The sequence below is a fragment of the Punica granatum genome, chromosome 4, assembly GCF_007655135.1.
Source record: "Punica granatum isolate Tunisia-2019 chromosome 4, ASM765513v2, whole genome shotgun sequence".
NCBI classification, from domain to species: Eukaryota; Viridiplantae; Streptophyta; class Magnoliopsida; order Myrtales; family Lythraceae; genus Punica; species Punica granatum.
Genome location: NC_045130.1, coordinates 17,078,723 through 17,092,033, shown reverse-complemented (window position 1 = coordinate 17,092,033; position 13,311 = coordinate 17,078,723). Strand labels below are relative to the sequence as shown.

The 13,311-nt window shown below is 41.2% G+C and overlaps 3 protein-coding genes and 1 non-coding gene across 8 annotated transcripts; 1 reads left to right on the top strand and 3 right to left on the bottom strand.

The window, feature by feature from the left end:
• Positions 1-1,108: 1,108 nt before the first annotated feature.
• Positions 1,109-2,462, bottom strand: LOC116204187 (probable E3 ubiquitin-protein ligase ARI1). Its single transcript, XM_031536257.1, has 4 exons — positions 2,352-2,462; positions 2,226-2,258; positions 1,828-2,116; positions 1,109-1,725 (listed from the first exon to the last, which is right to left on the bottom strand). The coding sequence occupies exons 1-4, from the start codon at positions 2,460-2,462 to the stop codon at positions 1,109-1,111; spliced, it is 1,050 nt and encodes a 349-aa protein (XP_031392117.1).
• A 2,104-nt stretch (positions 2,463-4,566) lies between these two features.
• LOC116204186 (probable E3 ubiquitin-protein ligase ARI1) lies at positions 4,567-7,037 on the bottom strand. The gene is made up of 6 exons (XM_031536256.1): positions 6,927-7,037; positions 6,800-6,832; positions 6,401-6,697; positions 5,829-6,271; positions 5,006-5,506; positions 4,567-4,714 (listed from the first exon to the last, which is right to left on the bottom strand). Exons 1-6 carry the CDS (start codon positions 7,035-7,037, stop codon positions 4,567-4,569), a joined length of 1,533 nt encoding a protein of 510 aa, XP_031392116.1.
• A 368-nt stretch (positions 7,038-7,405) lies between these two features.
• TRNAN-GUU lies at positions 7,406-7,479 on the top strand. Its single transcript has one exon. It is a non-coding gene; the product is annotated as a tRNA-Asn (tRNA).
• Positions 7,480-8,006: 527 nt separating this feature from the next.
• Positions 8,007-12,692, bottom strand: LOC116206148 (protein TIC 62, chloroplastic). 5 transcript variants are annotated; one of them, XM_031538927.1, is made up of 15 exons: positions 12,437-12,608; positions 11,780-11,897; positions 11,599-11,671; positions 11,478-11,511; positions 10,949-11,128; positions 10,668-10,749; positions 10,485-10,557; positions 10,282-10,392; positions 10,029-10,172; positions 9,806-9,942; positions 9,462-9,689; positions 8,818-9,009; positions 8,505-8,687; positions 8,298-8,382; positions 8,007-8,203 (listed from the first exon to the last, which is right to left on the bottom strand). In XM_031538927.1, the coding sequence occupies exons 1-14, from the start codon at positions 12,606-12,608 to the stop codon at positions 8,337-8,339; spliced, it is 1,773 nt and encodes a 590-aa protein (XP_031394787.1). In that variant the 3' UTR covers positions 8,007-8,203; positions 8,298-8,336. The 5 variants fall into 5 exon arrangements, with proteins under 5 accessions (XP_031394787.1, XP_031394788.1, XP_031394789.1 ...); XM_031538928.1 differs by having other exon boundaries at positions 8,007-8,200; XM_031538929.1 differs by having other exon boundaries at positions 8,007-8,382; positions 12,437-12,692.
• Positions 12,693-13,311: the final 619 nt, after the last annotated feature.

The following is a 13,311-nucleotide window of genomic DNA, read 5'->3' as shown; positions in this document are numbered from 1 at the left end:
ACACTGGAGGAAATCGATCATAACAAGAAAAAGAGTCTCCTCTGTTCCATTGGACAGTACACAACCTGAAAACTGGAAAAAAAAAAATCCAGTTAAAAAATTCCTATTGATCAGTTTTGGTCGGTTAACAAATTCCGCCTGATACTCCTGCGACTGGGACCAACCTTTGGACAACTTCCGAGATCCTCGCTCTATACAGATCCAACTATTTCATGAAAAGAAAAAAAGAAAAAAGAAAAAAAAAGATCTTACCAGCTCAGCTAGAGCCCGACTAACAACTATCATCAGTAGTAATGGAGCCTTTCAGGATTGCCCTCAGAGGTCCTCCGGGCCGGTAAGGAGCTATTTGGAGGGGACCAGATTTCAGAGACCCAAAGAGATCATTCTTGATGAAGTTGTACCTGCACGTAAATTTCCAACTTAAGTACATACATAAGAGTCATGTGTGGCTGCAGAGAAATGTTGGGTGTTTGTTTTCTGGGCAATGTTTCCTGAAACGGGGGAGAGAGGAGGACTCGGAACAGATTTGTTTACAGTAGAAATACGAAAACGTGGAAATAAGTGGAACTCTGTGCTTCAGAAGATGCGTTTTTTCAATGAAACAACGGAATTTAACTGAAAACCATCCAATTTTTTCCTCGACGAATGCTCTGTGGCAAACCAAGGCCTAAAAGATTCTTATCGGGTCAATATATTCCGGGGACAGTCGTACTCACAAGTTTCTGCAGAGAGAGTCTGTGATTATTGACTGATCAATGATGCTGATCCGTTTGCTGTTAGGATCGTCTATTGAAACCTCAGAGGTCAAGAGCCCTGAGAGCCTCTCCAAATGACCCGCAAGCTGCCGCTGGTGGTACTCGTAAAGGTTCTTCCAAGTCTCCCTCTTCACCTCACTCATCTCATTCCTGAATGTATCCCCAAACAAGTAGAAAGCGAGCACGTACGAATGGGAGAGGAACCGTCTCGCAGTGGAGAGTGTGTGGAGCCAGCCCAAGAATTCTTCTTCCACCAATGTTCCGTTCATGGTCGATAGCTTCCTTTGTATAGTTTCCTTTAGCTTCATTTCCAGCTTCAACGAGTTCATGTGACCCTTGTAATGTTTGTAACACTACGTGAAGTGGCGACGATCTTGTCCTCCACTCTTGGATTTCTCTTCGTTTTCTTGCCTGTCAGGGCCGCTGCTGCGATTTGCAAAAGCAGTTCCTGCGTGCTCTTTTCCCGTGGCTCCAGCATGGGGCCAACTGAATGACTTCCCACAGAAGCAGACCACGATGTCGCACCCGTCATCATTCTGAGTAAGCTTGTGGCACTTAGGGCAGGGTTTCGTGCTCTCTTTTTTCCAATTACTAGTCCCCGACTTGTCACAGAGCTTAGCCCACATTTCCCACATCGAGCATGTGCAGGGAGAGTGGGGCTCCGATAAGCACCCAAAGCAGAATTGGCATCCGCATGGGCACTCGACCTCCCAGATCATATCATCCTCGTCCTCTACCCGGATCGCATTCCCACAGGGTGGGATTCTCGGACACCATTTGACCATCTTGTTGTCCTCGATATAGGATTCGAGAATGAACCGCTCAAACTTCTCCGCTAAATTGATGTCTCTTTCCCTGACGAGACTTCTGATGATGGAGTCGTCGCAGATGGAGTTGCATTCGTGCTCCATGCACCTGATGCGTCTGCTCTTTCCATGGCGAATGCTTATGATGAAATTTTCAGTCCAACCTACGCATGCATATGTAAATAAGCATCGAATCCATAAGTCGAAGAACGAAACCAAAATGAAAGATGACGAAACGAGTAAATACCGAAGAGAGAATTTCTTACAATTATTGCAAAAGCAATGGCCACAATCCATTCTTGTCATGTGATTCTCCGGCATGGATTCCATGCAAATACTGCAGTATCTTGTACTAGATTCTGCGACGGGATTATTATGGGAAGATCGATCTTCTTTGGGAATCGAAACTCCTGCCTCTGCAAACAACTTGCTCGCCCCCTTCTCGGCCAGCATTGCATACACCTTCTCGAGGTCCCACCGGTTGTGAATGAGCACCATTCTTGCCTGACTCTTCTTAACAGATAGAAGTTCCATAACTCTACGCACATCTTCTTGCTGAACACAATCATGGCCAACTATCGATTAGAATTCAGTCCGATCGACCCAAATTAACCCAAATTAAAATACGCAGGAAACTAGTTCAGCATTAGAATCAGCGACGCACCCACACAGCCTGAAGACTTTCGCTCGCGATCACCTGAGTAAGGAAAAGAGAAAGATGGCTATCAAGACTCGGTCACGTCATTGTGAAAGATCAAGAAAAGATGAGAAATCTATTCTTCACAATCACCTGGAAGGAAGGGCTCTTGGTCTTGGGTGGGACGACCTGGCTGCATTCGGGGAACTCCTCGTCCTCGGGGTGAGGGTCGTTATTGTAATCGTCCCCGTTATCAGAGTCCATGACTTCGAGGAGCTAGCTCGATTCCAATGCTCCAGAGGTTTCCGGCGTGATCACTGTGAGGAGTGTTAGGATTTCCTCCGGGTCGGCCAGAGAGAGGTTTTCTGATCATGTGAGTGTGGCGGGAAGTGGAAGAATAATAATAAACTCTCACCTCATATAGCTTTCTCTCACGCTCCCACATCATTGGAAGCTCTTTCATGCCGACACATCAGAACTTTATATTTTATAAATTTTTAAGATTTTTCAATGATATAATTTCAATGATATAATTTTATATTAAAATAGAGTTTTCTACTATTAAGTTATCAACATACGCGGTATACTTTTTACACGATATTGAGAAAGTACTAGACGAACGGGCCGAACATAGAATGATTACAATAATCAATAAAATTATTAATATAACTTTATAAAAATGATTTTTATCTTCATTACTGTTTATATTAAACATTCTGGTGGATTAATATTACATATTTTCCTGAAAATTTAATATTTTCGTGCAAGTCTTCAACCAAAATGTAAATCGCTCAGCAAAATATGAACTGTTTAATCGATTTCTTATTTTAATCTTTTCGTCCCATGATTGCAATTAATTTCGGTTTCCTGAAGCGACGTGGCAACATAACATTGTGCCACTCCTGACATGGATATAGGCGGTCAGATGAAGGGTCACACAAGAAGAAGCCTCCTTCGTCGTACGTGACGCTTCTTATACTTTGATCCGGCTTTTAATATTTTATACACATATAGATATAGATATAGATATAGATATAGATAGATTAGTTTAATGTGATCTATTAATAATATATTTGGTTGATATCATGCATATCATATATTAGTGTGATATTGTAAATGGTATCATATACACGGGTAACAAAACTGAAATTAAAGGAAAGTTAGTTTATTTAATTAACTGATTGCTCGCGCCGCCACCTCCCCAAAATCGATCGTTTTTCTCCGTTGCCACATGATTTGGAATTCTAAGTCCTTTCTTGTTGACACATCAAAACTTTATACTTTTTTGAGAATTTTCAATTATATAATTTCAATAGATAATGTTCTATTAGAATAGAGCTTTCTAGTATTAATATACGCAACCTACTTTTTACATGATATCTTAAATATATTAGTAGTTTATATTGAATATATTAGTAATTTATATTGAGAAAGTTCTCTTTCATAAACAATTCTTATATATATTGGTTTAATGTGGTATATTAATAATATATTTGGTTGATATCATGTATTAGTGTGACATATTGAATGGTATCATATATATGGGTAACAAAACCGAAATTAAATGAAAGTTACTCTATTTAATTACCTGATTGCTCACGCTACCACATCATCAAAATTAAAATCGCTTTTTTCACGCTGCCACATTTAATTCTAAGCTCTTTCATACCGAGACATCAAAACTTTATATTTTATAAATTTTTAAGAATTTTCAATGGTATAATTTCAATATATAATTTCCTTTTCTACTATTAAAATGATTTATAGCAGATCTATTCTGTTGACTGGTTTTCGTTCCAATCCACGAATCCCAATTGAAATTCTTATGATGAGATCCTTGGACAATTTTTAGAATCCTCTCTTGCTCAATTCGGTCCCCCCCGACTGTTCCATCAAAATGCAGCGCATTTATCAAGAAACAGTCATTAGAAAAAGGAGGTTTAAGGGCAAAGAACACTCACGCGTTTGATCATGCACATAAATAATTTCGAGATTGAATCGGATCAAGCCACAGAGTTCATATAATGTCTTCAAACAGTATGTGGAATCCCAGCAAAGAAATATTTTACATCGTCGAGATTTTCGCACGGAGAAGATGAATCATACACAGAGGAACACTGGAGAAGATCAATCTTAACAGGAGAAAAGAGTAACCTCCTCTGTTCAAATTGGACGGTACACAGCCTGAAGACTAGGAAAAGACTGAGTTAGCGGATCTTATTGATCAGCTTTGGCCGGTCAGCAAATTCCGGCTGAAAAGCCCACAATCGAGACCGACCTTCAAACTATTTCCAGGATCCTCTCCCAATGTAGTCCCAACTATTTCTTGAAAAGAAAACAAGATGTTACCGGCTCAGCTAGAAACCGACTAACAATGTTGATTATCAGAATGACTATCTTCAGTAGTAACAGCGCCTAGCAGTATTGCCCTCACTGGTCCTTCCGACCTGTAAGGAGCTATACGAAGGGGACCAGATCTCAGAGACCCAAGGAGATCATTCTTGATGAAGTCGTACCTGCACATGACTTTCCGACTTAGTACACACTTAAAGAGTTACGTGTGGCTGAAGAAAAATGAAGGACTTGGGACGGGCTTGTTTGGTTATAGAAATCTTTTACTGTCTCTTACATTGCTTTAGTAGATAAGAAAATAAGTGGAATTTCGTGCTTCAGAAGATGTGTTTTTCAAGAAAACCACGCAATTTAACTGAGAAACATCCACATTTTCCTCGACGAATGCCCTGCAACCAAACAAGGCCTAAATAATTGTCATCAGGTCTATATATTCCGGTGACAGGCATACTCACATGTTTCTGCAGAGAGAGTCTGTGGCGATAGACTGATATATGATACTCACCTGTGTGCTGTAAGGATCATCCATTGAAACCTCAAAGGGCTTGTTCAAGAGCCCCGAGAGCCTCTCCACATGATCTTCAAGCTGCTGCTGCTTGTCCTCGAAAATTTTCTTCCTACTCTTCCTCTCCTCTTTACTCATCTCATTCCTGAACTTGTCCCAGAACATGTAGAAAGCGAGCACATATGAGTGGGAGAGGAACCGCCTCGCAATGGAGAGCATGTGGAGTCCGCTCTTTAAGCGTTCTTCCACCAATGCTCCCTTCCAGGTCGATAGCTTCCTTTCTATCCTATCCTTTAGTTTCATTTCCAGCTTTAACGATTCCATGTGTCCCATGTAACTTGCGTAACAGTACGTGTATCTCTCTTCATTTTCTTTCCTCCCACAGCAGATGCTGTGATTTGCAACAGCAGTTCCTGTGTGCTCTTTTCCCGTGGCAATAGCATGGAGCCAACTGATGTCAACGAGGCAACGGATTTAATTAGAACTCCTTACAGAAGATATTCCGAATGTAAGTAGAGAAGCCCTGATCCTGTAGAAGTTTCAAGTCACCTTGAAACGATCCAACAAAAAATAAACGGAAGCTATCATTCTGATGCGCAAACAGAAGTCGGTAGTAACAATTTCCAGGTTCTGTGGAAATTTGGCTCCAATATGTTCACGTTCCTTCATAAGAGAACCCGGCAAAACAATGCAAGGTCCTTTTCTGGTACGAAGCAACAAGAACGATAGCAATTTAATGGAATCGTGACATAAAATTTCCATTTAGTCCCCACCTGAATTTGTTCCCACAGGGGCAGTACATGGAGTTGCACCCGCCATCCTTCTGAATACACTTGTGGCATACAGGGCACCGCTTCGTGTTCATGTTGAGCCAATTATCAGTCTCCAACTCGTCTCGGCTCTTAGCCCACATTTCCCACATCAAGCATGTGCAGGGAGAGTGGGGCTCCAATAAGCACCCAAAGCAGAACTGGCGTCCGCACCTGCACTCAACCTCGCAAATCAAATCATCCTCGTCCTTGATCTGAAGGGCATACCCACAGGGTGGGATACTGGGGCACCATTTGACCATCTTGTTCTCTTCGATGTAGGATTCGAAGAGGAACCGCTCAAACTTCTCAGCTAAATTGACGTCTTGTTCACCGACGAGATTTCTGATGATGGACTCATCGCAGATGGAGTTGCATCGGTGTGCCATGCACTTGATCCGCCTGCTCTTTCCATTGAGAATGTTTATAGTGAAATATTTAGTCCAACCTATGCACGTACACATGTGAAAGATGGATAATCAAGTCCGTATATCCGTGAACAAATTAAAATGAAAGACAACACGATGAGTGAGTACCAACGAGAGTTTCTTACACTTATTGCAAAAGCAATGGCCACAGTTCATTCTCGTCATGTGGCTCTTGGGCATGAAACAAATCCTGCATCTTATGACAGGTTCTAAGGTGGGAGTATTATTGGAAGCTTGGTCTTCTTCTGGAATCGAAACTCCTGCTTCTGCAAACAAGTTGCTCGCCCCTTTCTCGAGCAGCACCGCAGACACCTTCTTGACGTCCCACCAGTAGTGTACGAGCGCAGTTCTGGCCTCATTCTCCTTAACAGATAGAAGTTCCATAACTCTGCACAAATCTTCTTGCTGAACACAATCGTCAAACAATCAATAACAATTTGGTCCGACCGACCCAAATTAAAATGCGCATCAAATTAGTTCAGCATTAGAAGCAAAGTAGCACCACACCTGTGCATCCCGGAGAGATTCTTGTGTGATCATCTATGAAGGAGAAGAGAAGATGGTTTAATCAAGATTCAGTTCAGTCAATTACAAATGATCAAGAAAATATGAGAAATCTGTTCTTCACCATCACCTGAACGAAGGGGTTCTTGGTCTTGGGTGGGACAACCCAGCCGCGGTCAGGGGGCTTCTCATCATCGTTATGGGGATCACGGTCATAGCAGCCCTTGTTATTAGCGTCCATGATTTTGAGGAGGTACTAGGTAGCTCAACTCAATGCTTTTGATCAGTGGCAGTGGAAATAATATAATGCTAAATAGGGGAAAGAGCAATGACGCCGTGATATCGAGATGGATGTTTCTTGCGTGATCAGCCAAGACTAATCCTCTTCGCGGCCAGTGAGGGAGAGAGGTTTTCCGGAGTTCTTTGCTACTTGCTGAGGAATACGATACATATGCTCTGATTATCTGAGGATGGCGGGAAGTGGAAGAGTTTAAAAGAAAACCGGCAGTTGGTACGGAAAACATAATCTTCTGTTTTTCATGCATCAAACTGTGTTTCTTGGCATATAACTTCTTTATATATATAAGATAAGTCATCGACATTGCAAAAGCTGGAGTAGCTCAGTTGGTTAGAGCGTGTGGCTGTTAACCACAAGGTCGAAGTTTCAACCCCTTCCTCTAGCGGAAGTTTTTCCTTTTTGACTGAATTTTTTTGATAGGTTTGTCTAGAATAGTTTTATATATCTGGCCAAAATGCCCGACTTGTTTAATTGCAATCAATATTCATGACTTCACAGTACTCAGTTTCGTTAAGTACAATTAACATGTCTCTTCCAAATATGCAAAATGATTTCTACGATAGTATAACCTTCTTTTCTACGACCGAAAAGAGTTGTGATATACGAAGAGATTCTCAATCAATTATTTGACTAAAGATAAAAAATGTCGTAGAAGTACAAGTTTATATTTCTAATCATTCAAAAACTTTTCAAGCACCCTCATGAAATCCGCAAACCTGCCCTTCTTTCTTTCTTTTCCCTTTCTTTTCTCTCTCTTCCCATTTAGTACGTATAAGGCCCGTCATCTCGTGATAGTTACTTTAAAATGCTTTTGCATTTTCAAACTTTCTAGAGAATGGAAACTGAGCTTGCCCAGTCCTTGAAAATAAAGGCATCGGAGCAGTCCTTTCAACGTGGTAGCTGCTTTCAGGATACCGATGGAATAAACTTGACATTATGCATTGTAGCAAGAGATTTGCAGACAAAAAGAGAGTCCTCTTGTACAAAAAATTTGAAGGTTTTGAGCATGTGGTTGAACTGTAAATATCACATACAACGAATTTCCATTGGAGGTGACCAAGTTCCAGTTGCTTGCAGCATAAGATCCTGAACCACTCCCAATTTTTCTGCTGAAATCACATTATTGCCCGGCATGAGCTCAAAGCAAACAAGCAACTAATTCAATTGATCCTGAGAATGAGAAATAGATTTTTGGTGCAGTGCCTTGAAATAATCGAATGATGACAGTGAGCTTCAAGGATTCTATGCAGATGGTGTTGGAGATGTTGGAGGCTTCAAGTCGTCGTACCTAGTCATTGAAAGCAAAGGGCACAGCATTAAGAAACATTCTTGGCTCCAAATTTGTCTATGCTGGTCTATACTTCAGGGTATGGGGTTGTCAAATTAAAGATATGTAAATCAGAAGCGCACATCGTATAGGGAGAAAGTGGACTAGGCTTCTTCTCTGAATGATCTTCCACATCCTTTGGTGGCTCAACCGGCGCTGAAGGTTTTGCCGCACCATTACCTGAAGGGTCCAATGAGGTTGGTGAAGGAGATGGTGGAGAAGGTGCACTTGGGGATGGTGAACAAGGAGGCTTGAAGTCGTCATACCTGAAACCACGAGATTGACGAAATCGTAATATGGCACGCAAAATTTGTAGAAAGAACTCGTGGCTTTACTCTTTTTGAGTTCTTGAAATCGGAACTAATGTTGTGCTAGTTTTACAAAGTGATGACTGACACGAAGTAGGGTGAGTGATAAGAAGCTGAAGCATTTGAAGGATACTCTTCACCAGAAGCTAAAACATTTGCCACATCATTGCCACCAAGAGACTGGTTTATGGTTTCTTCTGATGTGGAGGAATTAGACACTTCTTGTTTAGGACCACTGGATGTAGGGCTTGGAGAGGTTGGTGGCCTCAGATCAGCATAACTGCCGAAGACATATAGTTAGAACTTCTAAGCAATACCAGCTGTGAGCACAATCTCTGACCAGATCATGCTGACTCATCTAGAATCTGGTTAAGCTGGTATAGTGAACTCTATTACTCGAGAGCTGAAAGACTGATTTGGGTGCGCCCCCTCATGGAACTAAGGTACTAAGAACATTTGTGTCACTGCACTTAATTATTTAAAAGTGCATTTAGAAGGAGATGTGTGGATGGAAAGAACTCACGCAGTATAAAAACATAATATGGCAAGGAAAATTGGGGAAAGAACTCGTGAATAACTCTTCCTGAGTTCTTGAAACTGGAAACAACAATGTAGAAGTTTGACAAACCAATGACTCACGCAAATTAGGGTGAGCGATAGGAAGCTGAACTGCTGGGAGGATTCTCTCTCTAAGTCCATTTAGAAGGAGATGTGTTGGTGGAAAGAACTTACGCAGTATAAGGGGAAAGAGGTTGCGGTTTTTGTGCTTCAGACGATTCTGCTTTTGCCTCCCCGGTAGCTGGTGTAGGAGCCACTTTGTCTGAAACTGCTTCTGGGATCTCTTTCTCTGTTGTAGTAGCCACTATGTCTGAAATTGCTTCTGGGATCTCTCTAGCTTCTTCCTTTTTACCGCCCAATGGAGTTGGAGATGGGGAAGTGGGAGGTTTTAGATCATCATAACTGCAAACAAATAGTGGCAACAATCAAAACTTCATAAGCTTTCACTAATTGGGGGCCTTTAGATTTTGGTCCTTCAGTGTCTAATTAAAAAGAGAAAAGAAAGCAGACTGACTCACGCAGTATAAGGAGAAAGTGGCCTTGGTGCTGTTGATTTGGTCTCGGGAGTTTCCTTCTCGACAATGGGAACAATCGGAGGCTCAGAAGTAACGACAGTAGAAGGTGAAGAAACAGGAACTTCTGCAGCATCTGACACCTGACAGGAAACGAACGGCTCTCATTTTTCAGTTCAAAATTATTCTTAAAAATGCTTCCTGAGAAATACAGTGGGAAGTGTCAAACCCTGGGTTCAGCACGTTGAGACGGTATCTTTGCGAGGAGCTCTTCCATAGGAAGTAACGGAGCTGTTGTCTCTGCAATCACTTCCACCACCTTACAGTAAGATAGGCTGCGGTTTTTTGCCATAACTGCCATTAATTCCGCCACCTGAAAAGCATATACGATATTGTTCTATCCTTTCTCTAACACTAGGTGTGTCTTCTAATATGAATTACGAAAAGGTAATATAATTTTCCTGGTGGTATAAATACAAAACCTGAAGATTGGACACTTGCCCTCCAAATAAAGTGTCTTCTTCTGAGAGTGTAATGTTGTGAGTTTCTTTATAAGCATCGGTAGGCCGCTCCATTCCACCAGGCCTCACTATCTGAAATAGCATCACGGAACAATTAACACAGAATATCCAATATATATGTACATAGACAAATTAGCCGACAGTTCATTTTAAAAACTGCTTACAGTGTACGGTATACCACTAGCTATGAGTGCTTCCTCTGCCTTCCTTTTCCAATTAAGAACTCCCCAAAATAGACTAACAGGGTAGAATGAAACCATTTGAACAGTTACGTATCGAACTACTTGCAGAATCAGGAATCCTCATAAAAGAGATTATTTTATTGCAGGAGAAAAAGGCCAACTTACTTCAAAATAGCAGCGGGAAATCCAATCTTGTTTGTTCCCAAAGAGGAGACCAGGATAAAGTGGTTAACCTTCATAGCGGTTGCTGGACCACAACAAGAATTTAAAGTTAGATCATTTACGATTTGATAACCGCAGACTTTCCCAGTGATTCATGTCAAATTTTGTCAAGTTGAGGATCAGAATTCTCAATCTAAAAATAACTTAATTTACAATAAAAACAAGACACCCTGGAAAGGAAGAAGAAATGAGAGAAATCTTTGGTACACCAGTGGCTTATTTACCTGCATCGACAAGGTTCTTGGTGGCCCGATAATCGATCCTGCAGGGTCCAGTCACGTCGAAAACTTCCTTTTCACTGGCCCCAATGCAACATATGACCACCGAAGCATTTCCTAGGGCTGGGACGATCTGATCAGCAGGCCTCTCCAAGTCACACTCAACAAGTTCAAGCTTCTCTACAGCTGGGCTAAAGACCATAAAACAGCTGTTATTCGTTAAAGGGGCATATCTTACATCTACACATTCAAAAGAAATATCCTATCAAAGTGATTGTGCTAACCTTTTTTATTTTGGCATTAAACTAGTCATAGAAGTTCATTGGTTACTTTCCGGTGTTTCACAGATAGGAAGAACAATCAATATAATACTTTCTCTTGTATGCAGCAAATACCCTGTCATGATAAATTTCTTTACTGAAAATATTTTCTATTGATCTCTTCTAGAGACTGAAAATGCCTTTTGTGTGACAAACCATGACAAATGGAACCTAAAAATTAAGGAGACTGCTGCTCCGATATACATTTCTCTTACGTTGTAATCCTTCAAGCTTCATTTCTTTAACACTCTGCATGAAAATAGTTCTGAAGTAAATACGTAATCAGGATAGGAGAGGTTACAAATTTAATTTCAAATAAGCCAATTAAACTTGTACTTGTATGAGAGCTTCTGCTTTCTGGGCACTCCGGACACCAGCTCTAACTCGGAAACCTAAATTTAAGAGCTCCCTGTTGGAAAAGTAAAGCAAAAAAAGAGAATTTTCTAAGGATATCAAAAATAGGAGCAAACGGATAATTTCACATTCTGAATCAGAGTGTAGTAAGCTACAAGGTGACCTCACTGTCCGTGACCCAACCCGACCAGTGGCACCAGCAACAAATGCAAGGTCATCTTCTTTCGCATCGACTCCCTTCAAGGCTGCTTTGATTGTGACAGAGCTATATTTGGCCCCTCCTAGAAAATAAACGAGAACCAACATATTCAAACTTGAAATAGTTAACCCAAGTTGCAACCTTGCAAGGACGAATCCCATACCAAAATGAAATTGTGCTAGATTATACGTGTTCGCTGACAATTATTCCTTGAAGTTCACATACTGAAAGAGCCTTTGAGCTTAGGACAATTATTACTGAATTGCCTTAACTCTGTGATCTTATACTAAGGCAGATCAAAGCTTACGACAGGTACTGATTCGCCTTTAACTCTTTGATCTCAGAGTGGCAGATCGTCATCAAACTGCCGAACCAAGTGCTAGTTGTATATCCAATTAAACTTCTCCCACATTTTCCAATTTAAGCTCGCCAGAACCAAACCAACAATCGGAAGCCAAAACTGATTCCGGAATTCCGAACTCCAAAACTCATGCTCAATACGGTGAGCATGATCGAGAATATATTCGTCGAACAAGATGAGCAATGGACCTTCCTGAAGAAGCAATGAACGACATTGTTCAGTTCTAAAGACATGGAAGCATTCAAGAAGCTGCTGAGTACCTGAAGACTTAGCCCTCCCGAGCTGAAGGAGCTTCACCCTCCGCGCAAATGGGTGTCTCCTGGAACTGGGCAATCGGAGAATCTGGCCGTGAAGGAAGGATTTTTGGGCGAACCCACTACAAGGAGAGGGCGTCACAGGGACAGTTAGAGCTCCCAGTGAGCAGCTGTCCATTGCTAATGCAGCCGTAGCAAGAAAGTTTTGAATTCAACTTAGCAGACGCAGAGCCTCCACTTAAAAATATAAATTGCCCAGAAAAATGGAAAATGATTGGACCTCTTTTTATCAGTTTTGAGCCAACGAGAAGACCAGAGATTGGATGGTGTGGCAGTCTCCGCTTCGTGAAGATATGATGGGTCCCATTGTCATCTCCTTCCTAGAGGATTACATATGTTTTGTGGCTGTTGGGATCTGTTTCTCTCTTTTACTGGGAATTTGCAGCAATTCTTGATAGAGACACAGACATAAATCTTGGATGTTTTTGCAAGGAAAAATTAGATGAGCCATTAATATATATATGCAATCTTAGTATAAAAATCTCATTGTGATTTGAGGTCGGAACAAATTATACCATATGTTTTTGTTATGAACAATTAGCCCCCTATGGTGTCCTCCATTAGATATAGGGAGTTACGACGTTAATTTTTTTTTTCATTTTCAGTTCTCAATCTTTAACTTTTTAATCATTTTGGTTTTAAATCTTTTTTCTTTTATAATTCCTATCCTAAACTTTCCATTTTGTTTTATTTTAGTTCTACAAAGAAAATCGAAAGGAAATGACGGTTTCGGCGGCCTTGACCCCTCCACCGAGGTCGTCGACACCCACAGAGGACGCCAACGGCCTTGGTGGAGGGTCGAGATTGCCGATTGGCGGCAA